Genomic DNA, 13,260 nt, shown 5'->3' with positions numbered 1-13,260 from the left:
CCACCACCCCGACACACACACAGACCCCACCACCAATCGGGCATGTTTCTTATATAATCCACTTTGACCCAAGAGCAATATATCTATTTACCTATTATAGAGTGATTCCAATTTATTTCTTATAGCTTGGTCTCGGATTCTACTCATCATATATCGTCTTTACCTTGTCCCACCATCCCATCAGTTGTCTCAATTCAGTTTCATTATCCAAATTTATCCTTTTATCCATAGTTTCAAATTGAATATGGTCCACCATGTACCTATACCAATTTTGCATTGTCCATTTTGTCGCATCCTTCCAACCCAAAACTATTACCACCTGAGCGCTTTCTATTGCTGCTTGTTTTATTTCTCTAAATTCTCCCATCGCATTGCTTTTAACTGCTATTTCCTTAGTGATTGTCCATTGTATATTTAGCATACAAGCTTATAAAATCTTTCTAGCTCCACATCTAATATATAGCGGAGAACATTTTTTGCTGGCCTTGATGCAACAGAATGTGGAAGGTCCCTGCACCTCATAAAAATTGTTGGGGATTAGACATCAATGTGAGGATTAAGCATGGTTACCATCAGCAGCTGCACTCGTATTTCAGTAAAGATGATAGCAAGAGGTGGGGAGGCTAAGATAAATCACAAGAATTAATGCTTCAGAAAGATCAAGGTCTGTTTTTGTTTTGGTTTTTTGGGGGAGATCATCCTGAGCCTGACTGTATATATGGCTTCAAATGTATCTTTATTTTCTCGACAAGACATCATTATCACAAGATTCAGAGGGGAAAATAATTAAACTACCAAAGGCCTTTCACAGTAGTGTGTTTTATAGGACTTAATTCTGCATTTTTATCTTCTGTGGCTGAGAACCACTTTATTATTATTATTATTATTATTATTATTATTATTATTATTATTATTTATTATTTATTGGATTTGTATGCCGCCTCTCTCCGCAGACTCGGGGCGGCTAACAACAATGATAAAAAACAACATGTAACAATCCAATTTAATAAAACAACTAAAAACCCTTATTATAAAAACCAAACATACACACAAACATAACATACATAACTTGTAATGGCCTAGGGGAAGGAATATCCTAACTCCCCCATGCCTGGCGACAAAGGTGGGTCTTGAGTAATTGTGTACATTATGGTGGTTTTTTAAAAAAATAAGTAAATCTTTCTTTTTCTGTTTCAGATCTGAGGTGGGGGAACAATACATCATTTTATGCTTCTTGGCTGTATTGTATTGTCCCTCATCTTTGGTTATAAAAATAAACTGATCAGAGAACCAGGACTGGCTACAGCTCCCTGCTGAGCTGTCCAAGAAGCCTTAAATGACTGGTTGACTTCATTTGGTTCTTTCACCACCCCCCTAAAGCTCCCCCCCCCCAGCACTTCCAAGTCTTGATGGCAATTAATCCCCTGATAATCAAAGGGGACTTTCACTCATCTGTTTCTGCTGTGTTTCTTTAAAAACATCAGAAGCAGAAAATCTGCCAGCAATAGAGAGCACTGCCAAGATATTTTGCTCCTAGGGATAAAGAACAAACATATATTCTCCCTTACACACACATGCACAAACAGACACACACACACTCCTCCTCCATTTTACGTGCAGAAGTAGTGAACTAGACTTTAGTCCTAGGGAAGCCACGATACTCTTAGACCCTCCGAAAGGAGCAACCTCTTTTGAAGGAACCGATGTGAGACATGGGGAAATTGATTCCCCTGGGCCGTTTTCATTTTATGTATGGTTTATTTTATTTTATTTTATTTTATTTATTTTATCCAATACACAATAATACACAATGAAGGTTATAGAGGATGTAGTAGAGAAGAAATACAAGATATAGGAGAGACAATAGGACAGGGGATGGAAGGCACTCTAGTGTGCTTATGTACACCCCTTACTGACCTCTTAGGAATCTGGAGAGGTCAACTGTGGATAGTCTAAGGGTAAAAAGTTGGGGGTTAGGGGATGATACTACAGAGTCCGGTAATGAGTTCCACACTTCGACAACCCGATTATTAAAGTCATATTTTTTACAGTCAAGTTTGGAGCAGTTAATATTAAGCTTGAATCTGTTGTGTGCTCTTGTGTTGTTGCGGTTGAAGCTCAAGTAGTCTTTGACAGACAGGACATTGCAGCATATGATCTTGTGGGCAACGCTTAGATCATGTTTAAGGCATCGTAGTTCTAAGCTTTCAAGACCCAGGATTGTAAGTCTAGTTTCGTAGGGCATTCTGTTTCGAGTGGAGGAATGAAGGGCTCTTCTTGTGAAGTATCTTTGGACATTTTCAAAGGTGTTAATGTCTGAAATGCGATATGGGTTCCAAACAGATGAGCTGTATTCGAGGATGGGTCTGGTGAAAGTTTGAGTCTGGTTTGTATGAGATGTATGATTGTTTTTTATAATGAGGGTTTTAAATTGTTTTAATTATTGGATTTGTATACTGTTTTGTTGTTTTGAGCCGTCCCTAGTCTTCGTAGAGGGGCGGCATACAAATCTAATAAATAATAATAATACTAATAATAATAATAATAATAACAACAACAACAACAACAACATCCAGCATTGTCTTCCCGAGGTCATCCAGGAGGAATTCTCCAAAGCCAACTTCTGCTTCCCAACTTCTGTTCTATGAGGCAAGTGGCTCATGAAAGACCATAAACAAATTTTGTTTGTTGTCAGGATAACATTGGACAGACATTCAGGGCTATTGGCTGGAGCAGCTTTAGTTATCCTTCTGAGACATGCCGTTTGCCAAGGAATCAATTAAGAGAGCCCAGATTGATTTCATCAAGGCTGAAGATGTTTTTCTTTTGCGTAATGCATTGTTTCTCCCCTTAGATCTATGATGTCCCCCCTGGATCAGTTAAAAGTCCTCCACAAGCAGCTCAAATGAGTGATACGAAGGCTCAAGGGATCTATGACGTCCCTCCCACTAAAGGGGTAAGTTTATTGAAGTCCCATTTAAAGCAAACATGTAATTTCATGCTGGATTGAAGGCATGTTTAAACAAAAAGTATATTTTGCATTGAAGAAAAGACGGAAAGAAATAGCAGAGTGCTTTGAACTCCGGCCCTGTTAACATTCCCCTCAAGCTTTATAGCCCATTTATTTTTTGTTTGGATTTCTTTTTTACAACTGTTATAAAGGTATACTGCCAAACATAATTATCATCCTTATGTAAGATATTCTTGTAATTAGTGTTTTTTTTTTCTTAAAAAAAATTCTGTACACATGCAATGGACTGATTGCATCTTTGTGCTTATCTAAGGAGAGTTCAAAAACTATGAAAAAGATACAGGCTTTTGTGAGGCTCTGTCAGCACAAATCTCTATGTAAGGCTAATATCAGGGTGCATGTCGGTTGTGTAGTCACTTTGTCTGGACTTCACTTCTGCAGTACAATGGCTAGATTCACACCAGTGGTGCGTTGCTATCGGTTCAGATTGGTTTGCGAGAACCAGTGGCAGAAATTTGGCCACGGTTACTGAACCAGTAGCGAAGGCCGGCTTGCCACATCCCTGAACCAGTTCCCCCATCACCACTGCTTGAAAGTGGCTGGCAAAGGCTTCTGTGCATTGCAAAGGTTCAATACCCGGATGTAACGCAATGCGCACACTTCCTAATTGGTAGGGAAGTTAAGAGAAACCCACCCCTGATTCACACATCATGTGAATCCTTAATATTGCTGCTTTGGTTTATCATGTGGCATCAGACCATTATTAGATTCTGCCACATGTCTCCCAGCAACCAATTACGTCCCACAGAGTTGGCCTTCTCCGGGTCCCGTCAACTAAACAATGTCGGTTGGCGGGCCCCGGGGGAGAGCCTTCTCTGTAGCGGCCCCAGCCCTTTGGAATCAACTCACCCCCCCAGAGATCAGAACCGCTCCCACCCTCCTTGCCGTCTGTAAATTGCTAAAGACCCACCTATGTCGCCAGGCATGGGGGAATTAAGATACCCTCCAGGCTTATTCAGTTTATGCATGGAATGATTGTGTTGCATGGTCTTAATGTTGGGGTTTTAAATGTTTTTTAATATTAGATTTGTTATACTGTGTTATTTTGTTGTGAGCCGCTCAGAATTCATAATAATATAATAATAATAATAATAATTAGTTGTTGTTGTTGTTTTGTTGTTGTTGTTATTATTATTATTATTATTATTATTATTATTATTATTATGTCAATACAACACAGCAAACAAGATCAGTATGCTGGATTTCTTATTTCATCACCAATGGAGCCCTTCACAAGCACCTAGGACTGTGTGATGTAGCGGCGAATTATGTTTGCCGATCCCAGTTTTATTATTATTATTATTATTATTATTATTATTATTATTATTATTATTATTATTATTATTATTATTATTATTATTTGGTTTGGTGAGAGCCCTTCCACAGGCTCCAATCAAAGAAAGAGACAGGCTTTGTTTGACTGTCCCTCCAACTTGTAAAGGCTGTTGTAGTCTGTGCACACCAAGTCAGTTAACATCAAAAGTTGATCCATTGTTTTGCTGCTCCGGAAAAACAACACAATGAAAATAAATTGACTAGTTTTTCTCTCTGGTAGTAGAGCAGAAGGTTTTCACCGCAGGAATATTTTCCTCATCCCAGCCCTTAGTTTGTTTCTTCTCCTCCTAGATTGAACATTGAAGGACGTTGTTCCTCCAGTGTTGCTGATCTGAAGTAATTTTGCTATATTGCTAGGGAACAGCTTTAAGCACACACTTAGATACACAGCAACAGAAGAGCAAAGGGAAAGACAGGGCACTGAGCACTACACAGTAACATGCAAATTATCTGTTTGTTTGTTTGTTTGTTTGTTTGATTGATTGATTGATTGTTTGTTTGATTGATTGATTGATTGATTGATTGATTTTTTATGCCGCCCTTCTTTAGATTCAGAGCAGCTTACAACATGTTAGCAATAGCACTTTTTAACAGAGCCAGCATATTGCCCCCACAATCCAGGTCCTCATTTTACCCACCTCGGAAGGATGGAAGGCTGAGTCAACCTTGAGCCGGTGATGAGATTTGAACCGCTGACCTACAGATCTACAGTCAGCTTCAGTGGCCTGCAGTACAGCACTCTACCTGCTGCGCCACCCCGGCTCATCAATTTTGATGATTTAGGTACCAGATGGCACGGGTTTAGTCAGTGACTGTTAAGCTGAGGTGTAAACAGGATCAATGTGTAATAGTCTTTATACAGAGCATGTCTTAGTATCCTGGAGCTGTAAGTAGTAGGGGTGATATTGTCATTTTGTGCCAAGTATCCCCTGTACTAGATTTGAAATTTGTTGGGCTCTTCTGTTTGAGCTCGACAGATTGCAGCTCAAAAACCCGTGTTTCCAGCTAGTCATATTTCATCATGTTCAGGTCAGCTGTTTTGTAGGAAAACCATCTAAAATCATTGCTTTCTGGGCCAGTACTAACTTTCACTGGCCACTTTCAAGCAATTATATTTTTTTCCCCATGGGATTTGACCATGTTCAACCAGAGGTAGCTTTTCCACCAAGTCACTCTACTTATTGTCCATGTAAAGGGTAATCATATACATTTGATAATTTGTCTTGAAGAGCCATGGTGGCACTGTGGTTCGAATGCAGTATTGCAGGATAATTCTGCTAACTGCCAGCAGTTCAACCCTGACCAGCTCAAGGTTGACTCAGCCTTCCATCCTTCCGAGGTTAATAAAATTAGGACCCAGATTGTTGGGAACAATATGCTGACACTGTAAACCACTTAGAGAAGTCTATAAAGCACCGTATAAGTCTTAAGTGCTATTGCTGTTACTTTCAACATAGTAACTGAAGTTTGCCTGCTACATTCCAGGTCTGTACCAATCACGCTTCCTCGTTCAGAGATGATATGGACGCTAGAGACGGAATGCCTGATTTGGCTGCTGGCATAAAGCGTGAAGCGAGCTCAGAAGGCGTATATGATGTCCCTCCTCCCATAGCCAAGGCAGCCGTCTCTTCTGAGCTGACGCCACTCCAGCAGGGCCTCTATGATGTTCCAGTGAGCCACCAAATTCAATTTGTTGGACAGCAAATAGTTCCCCAGGCAGATATTTATGACACCCCTCGGGGTATTCCCTTTCCTGGACAGCATCTGGCGTTTGGCGAAAGTCTGAATCCAGATGGAAAAGAAGGAATATATGACGTCCCTCCGCAGGTCAGCCAGGACACTAAAAGGCTACAGGATGTTACCGATGGGATAAACCGATTGTCTTTTTCGAGTACAGGGAGCACCCGGAGTAACATGTCCACCTCTTCCACAACGTCCAAGGAATCTTCCATTTCAGCAAGTCCATCTCACGACAGAAGGATAGTTCTGGATCCTGACTCGGCCATCGAGAGACTTTATTGGCATCAGAACGCCGTAGAAAACGGTGTCTCCAGTTTGATGGCCTTCGTCGGCCCCGACTGGCGATCGTACGAGAACATGGAAAAACATATCAACAAGATACACACGGCGGTGGACAAAGTGGAACAGTCACTGGTCGACTACCTCCATTTCGCGAAGGGGGCCACTGCCAATGCTTCCCACCTGTCGGAACTTAGCCTCTACAACAAAATGAGGAGGGAGCTGCAGAGACTGGAAGATTCCTACCAGATTTTGACCCAAACTAGCCATGACCTCAGTAACTGCAACTGGTCCTTGAATGTCCTAGCGGCCAACAAGCCTCAGAACAAATGTGACGACCTGGATCGTTTCGTGATGGTGGCAAGGACCATCCCGGACGATGCCAAACAACTGACCACCAGCGTCAGTGTCAATGCTGAGGTGCTCTTCAGACAAGGACCTTGCAGCTCCTGTATCAAAAACCCGTCGGAGGGCATGAATCCTGCTGCTGATTATGTGTATGACAATCCTCAGGCTCTAACACTGCACCCTGGAGAAAAAAACCAGGGGCCCTGCACTTCCATATCACCCCTCCTTTCTAAAAACCAGCCTTACCAATGCAACAGCAATAACAGCTTAGAAAAGAGCTGGATGGATGATTACGATTATGTGCACTTGCAGGTGAGTCCAGCCTACTTTTTCTACAGGTGTCAGCAGCGGTGGGCTACTAGCCGTAACGCTAAATTGCACTCGCCGCCGTGGCTCAAAAGTGCTTGCGGGGCCAGTGCGGTTTTGCTTTGGCAGCTGTGGAAGTAACAAAATCGCACACGGACCCGCAGGTGCGCCCGTGTTTCGGTGAGGTTTTTTTTTTGCTTCCATGCATGCTGAAACACGGGCACACCTGCGGCTCTGTGTATGATTTTGCTACCTCCACAGGTGCAGAAGAAAAATGGTGCTGGCCCCGTAAATACTTAGGAGCCGCGGTGGCAAGCGCAATTTAGCATTCCAGCTAGTAGCCACTAGGTAGAAGCCAGAGGATGACTAGGATGTTTATAAGCAGAGCCTGAAGTCAGCAGTCCTTCCTTGTTGTTGCTGTTACTTTTATCTATAGCAGATAATACCCATCTTCTAACTGTCCTTTCAAACTATGCCTGGAGTGGTCATTGACACACCATTTAGAAACGAACTTTCCAAGTCGGTTGCTTTTTACCTATACTTCCTTGATTCAGTCATGAATGCCCCAAACCTGATAGATGGGTGAGGAACAAAAATGCCTTTCTATATTGAGATATAGAAAGATATCTTAAACACGACCTAATCATAGCCCCCATAAAATCATCTGCTACAACATCCTTCCTGTCAACAACTACTTCAGCTTCAACCACAACAACACATGAGCACACAACAGATACAAACATAAAGTAAACCGCTCTAAACTCGACTGCAGGAAATACAACTTTAGTAACCGAGTAGTTGATGCATGGAACTCCCTACCAGATTCTGTAGTGTCATCACCTAATTCCCAAAACTTTACCCTTAGCTTATCTACTGTTGACCTCTCCCGATTCCTAAGAGGTCAGTAAGGGGCATGCACAAGTGCACCAGAGTGACTTCCATCCCCTGTCCTAATGTTTCTCTTTTACTAGTATCATGTATATAAATATTATATTTTTGTATACCACCAATACGTACGTGACAAAACAAATAAGGAAATAAAATAAATAAATAAAATATATGATAGTTCAGCCCTGATTAGATATTAGATTAGGTGTTAGCCCTGATTAGCTATCAAAATAACAGCTAGAAAGGGACTTGGCAAGTCTTCTAGTACAATTCCCTGCTTAGGGAGGAAACCCTATGTGAGAAAAGACCCTCTATGCTCTTGTATAACCCGTCATTTATGTAAGAGAAGAATCTGGAAGAACAGCTGTTGGAAAACCATGTTATGACTACATATTCAAAAATGTATTTTTGCGTACTATTCTGTAATTCACTTTAATAAATAGGATATGTCTGTCTCTGGAGGTGGATAGTTTATGGACAGTATGTGGGGAGATCAGGGCAAGTTGACCTGATAAAGATATAAAGTTGGAACATAAATGATTATATAAGTGATTAATGATAATGGCCATATGAAATGTTGGGAAATAGCTAAAAGTTCTAGGATTAAGGGCCAAGTACGGAAAAAACTTGCCAAAGCACTTATATAAAAAGAATTATGTAAGGTGGGAGAGTCTTGAAGAAGGAGACGGTTTAGGTACAGAGATAGATGTATAAATATATGGCATTTTATATTTGGAAGTTGCCTCTGTGATACGGATATATCTTTATCCTATCCACTGGTCCAACATGTGCATGTACGTAAAATAAAAGGTTTTTTTCATTTATTATTCTTCTGGTCCCCTGTTGATTTATCTCACAAGCAGCGATGACGAACCATTTTTCCCTCAGATGCCATTGCTTCTTGTCCTGCCTTCAGGAGCTTTGGAGAATAGGTTGACTCCCTCTTCTTTATAGCAACCTCTTAGTTATTGGAACATATCTAAGATCTGTGTTATGGATCTGCCCAGGAATGGGTTCCTCCCAGTTCAGACCGGTTCATCCAAACCAGTAGTGACCTGCTGGTGATGTCACGATGATGTCAATGAACCAGATCAGTCAGTTCTAGTACATGGGCATCGCCATTTTTTTAAAAAAAAAATTCTTCTGAGCATGTGCAGAAGCCGGGTTTCCAGCACTGGGTCGCCATCTTGAGGAAGCGAACGAGGGGTGACAAACCACTCCCACCCAGTCACATGACTGTCAAGCCACTCCCACAAAATTAAGCCACTCCCACAGAGTGGCAATTTTTAAAAAATGGAACCCATCTCTCGATTTGCCGTCTCTTTCATTTTCTAGCCAGTGAGCAATTATTGTCTCTCCCTACTACATTCTCCCTACCAGAATTTAAATTGTCTACCACGGTGCGTCAGTTGGATTGTGGGTTCCAGAGATATATTCTATCTACCCATTTTCTCTCTCCTGTTAAAATGTTATTAAGCAGTACAAGATGCAGCTGAACCATCATCAGATTAATAGAAATAAAAATGAAAAAGCTCCAGTCATATGACAGAATGCACAAAACTCTTTAGTTACCCCCCTTTGCCATTTCCCAACTCCTGTTTATTAAGGTGATATCAAAATTATAAGTTCTCATTTATATTTTCTTTACTATCAATTAAAAACCCAAGTGTAAACATAATAAAATACCTGCTGTTTAATAACGCTAATTGCCACGTGAAGAGGTGTTCGTTTGTGTGATGGGACTTTTTTTTTTGTATCTCAATTTTTTTCTGATTAGGGGAAGGAAGAGTTTGAAAGGCAACAGAAGGAGTTGCTGGAAAAGGAAAACATTGTTAAGCAGAACAAGACACAGCTGGAGCATCATCAGGTAACGATCCCTACAGGTAGCACCCCAAATAATCAGGAAGGTAAAATAGAAAGACAAAGACCATGGGATTCTGGGAGGTAGACATCTTGCCCCAAATAAACACTTGCCATCAACGGAGGCTTATAAAATAAAAACTTATGTTGCACAGTGTCAGTTAGACAGTGACATAGTTGGCAAATAAATTTAACAAAAGAAGAAGAGGAGGAAGAGGAAGGAGGGAAAAGCAGCTTAATTTAATTTAATTTTATATGCCACCCAATCCTATTATTATTATTATTATTATTATTATTATTATTATTATTATTATTGGAACACAGATTAAGGAATGTATCAATGAGCAACAACAACAATAATAGTTGTTATTATTATTATTATTATTACTGTTATTGTTGTTGCTCATTCAATTCAATTTATTAGATTTGTATGCCGCCCCTCTCCGAAGACTTGGGGCGGCTTACAACAACAATAAAAACCGTATAACAATGGAACAAATCTAATAATAAAATTACATTAAAAACCCCCAACAATTTAAAAACCATACAACACATACATACCAAACATAAAATATAAGAAAGCCTGGGGGAGATGTCTTAATTCCCCCATGCCTGGTGATATAGGTGGGATCTTGAGTAACTTGCAAAAGACAAGGAGGGTGGGGGCCGTTCTAATCTCCGGGGGGAGTTGATTCCAGAGGGCTGGCGCTGCCACAGAGAAGGCTCTTCCCCTGGGGCCCGCCAAACGACATTGTTTGGTCGACGGGACCTGGAGAAGGCCAACTCTGTGGGACCTTATCGGCCGCTGGAATTCGTGCAGTAGAAGGCGGTTCCGGAGGTATCGTCCTTAATCTGTGTTCCAATAATCAACAATTAAGAAATGTTTTATACTTCTTCCCATCTTGGGATTCTCCACTGTAGCCCATTGATCAGTGAAGGCTCCCCGTCGCCGGTGCTCTTACTGCGCTCCTGGTGATCGGTGCAGGCATCTGGTGGGCGCCTGGGCTCGCATGAGATTCCACTTCTGCGCATGTGCAGGAAGCAAAATCCCGCATGAGGACGCTTGCGTGTGTGAGATTTTGTTGATTTTCGGCAATTTCTTTGCGGAAGCAAAACTCCCGCATCTCACGCAGGTACGCGCATCTCCATTTTTCCAAGTGGGACTGGGTACCGGACCGCCAATGCAGCAGCCCAGTGATCCTAGGTTGAACTTGCCAGGTCTCAGCAATCTACTAAAAGTAAGGGTACCAATCACTGATAGAGTGGTGTTGACTTTCCCATTTGCCTTTCAGTTGAATCAGTTCCAGCGATTGGAACAAGAAATCACAAAGCCAGTGGAAAACGACATCTCAAAGTGGAAGTCACCTCAAACTCTTCACCCAACAAAGAACTTGGTAGCCACTCAAGAGAGGCAGCTTCTTTTGTTTTATTCGGAACAATGTGAAACTCATTTTAATTCCCTCCTGAACGCCATCGACGCCTTCTTCAGCTGCATCAGTGCTGCGCAGCCCCCGAGGATCTTTGTCGCTCATAGCAAGTTTGTCATCTTAAGCGCCCACAAACTGGTCTTCATTGGGGATACCCTGACTCGGCAGCTGACAACTCAGGAAATGCGCAACAGCATCATGAATTCCAGCAACCAGCTGTGCGACTTGCTCAAAAGCATTGTCCTGTCCACCAAAGTGGCTGCCTTGAATTATCCTAGCACATCCACGTTGCAAGACATGGTGGACCGTGTGACAAATCTTTCCCATTATGCACAGTTGTTTAAGTGTTCTTTGGTTCACATGGCGTCTTACTGAGACGCACAAGATGGACTCAGACCCACAAGGAACTGGAATGTGTCTTCTATAATATGTACAGATTTTAAACTTGATCATGTATTTTTTTTTTCCCCTGTAGATGTTTTTATATGGAAATTTTTAAATCCGTTTTATAAATTAGAAATGACAAAAAAATCAGCAATCTCAATTTATTGACTTCGATATACGTTTATAAATAATAAATGCATTCTCATATGTGTATATGGGGGGACGTTTCATAGAATCTATTATGTCAGCACCTTAATGAAAGCATCCATCCGTTCCGTGATGTATATAAGGGCTTGATTTTAGGGTACCCATTAACCTGATGCTACGTTTCCCTTTCGGGGTATACAATGTATATTTTATTTTAGCTTAATTGTGTTATGTAGACAATGTTGTAAAGGCTGTGGAACTCTTAAAGTAAATATTGTTTTACGTCCAAAGGAAAATTGCCAACAAATCCTATCTGGAATAATTGTTAGTAAATAAACTATACTTCCTTTAACACTAATGCTCTGCAAATTTCATTTGGAAATGAAAGCATACATATTTCCATGCATTTCATTTCAAAAAGGACACACTCAGAATGACTGTCTTAATTTTACTTTAGATTCTGGAGGCTGCCATTTTGAAAGATATAAACTGTATACTTCAAAAGAGTAAGGGCCAGTAATTTGGGCCTCAAAAATTGGGGTTGCCCTTGGATGCAAGCAAAGGCACCCAATGCTAATACTTTCTTGTCATAGCTATTTCAATTTTCAGCAGTCCAGATCTGGCTGCCTTACAAAAATAGTGGTTCCCCTTTTCTGAAGATCTGATAAGGTTCACCCTGAGTTGAGTTCAAACAACAAGGAACCAGGGTGAAAAGTATAGTAAGTGATGCTTGAAAAGGTCAAACGCTGGAGCTATAAACCACAATCGGTGATTAGATATCTTTCTTTCCAGGAAGATAATAAATAATATTCAGTTGAAGAGTGCTCGATCTTTAGCATCTGCACTTACTAACTCTGAGGTTGAGAAACTGAAAAAAAGCTCCTGTTAAACACTGTGGAGCACATCTTCCATCAAATGGTCAGCCCTGAGTCTGATAGATCATTGTTTAATTGTGCAAGCAAGGCAAACTTATCCCACAAACTTGTGAATAAGGCAGCAGTTGCAGGCTGAGTTATCCTCTCTAAATAACAAGGGGTGGGGGGAATCAATATGAGTCTTGTTAAGTATTTACAGTTGATTAACGTTTATACATTTCTCAATCCCTTACATGATGGCTTACAGGTACTTCATCAATGTTCTATGTTAATGGTGCTGCAAAGGGTGTCAAACCCGCGTCATCACGGTGGTGTCACATGATATATTGGAACTTTCCCCCCTGCGCTAAACCGGGTGTGGGCGTGGCTAGTGGATGATGCATCCGGTCTGTGGGCCACGAGTTTGGATTCCCTGTGCTACCACAACCACCTCCGGTTTCAGAGGTTCTCCTTTTAACAGTAACAATTGCTGCCACACTGTAGAGTTAGGTCAGGGGTAGGCAAAGTTGGCTCTTCTATGACTTGTGGACTTCAACTCCCAGAATTCCTGAGCCAATCATGCTAGCTCAGGAATTCTGGAAGTTGAAGTCCACATGTTATAGAAAAGACCTCATGATCCATCTAGTCTGCCCTTATACTA

General features: G+C 41.2%; 1 protein-coding gene across 1 annotated transcript in view; it reads left to right on the top strand.

Annotated features, from left to right (window-relative positions):
• NEDD9 (neural precursor cell expressed, developmentally down-regulated 9) overlaps positions 1-12,097 on the top strand; it is a 101,671-nt gene extending 89,574 nt beyond the window's left edge. Inside the window, exons 4-7 of the mRNA XM_070747258.1 lie at positions 2,855-2,956; positions 5,852-7,045; positions 9,705-9,794; positions 11,080-12,097. Of these exons, the coding sequence (XP_070603359.1) occupies positions 2,855-2,956; positions 5,852-7,045; positions 9,705-9,794; positions 11,080-11,589 (1,896 nt within the window). The 3' untranslated portion in view covers positions 11,590-12,097. The remainder of the gene's footprint in view (positions 1-2,854; positions 2,957-5,851; positions 7,046-9,704; positions 9,795-11,079) is intronic.
• Positions 12,098-13,260: the final 1,163 nt, after the last annotated feature.

The sequence above is a fragment of the Erythrolamprus reginae genome, chromosome 3 (assembly GCF_031021105.1).
Source record: "Erythrolamprus reginae isolate rEryReg1 chromosome 3, rEryReg1.hap1, whole genome shotgun sequence".
NCBI classification, from domain to species: domain Eukaryota; kingdom Metazoa; phylum Chordata; class Lepidosauria; order Squamata; family Dipsadidae; genus Erythrolamprus; species Erythrolamprus reginae.
This window is presented reverse-complemented; position numbering and strand designations above follow the sequence as displayed.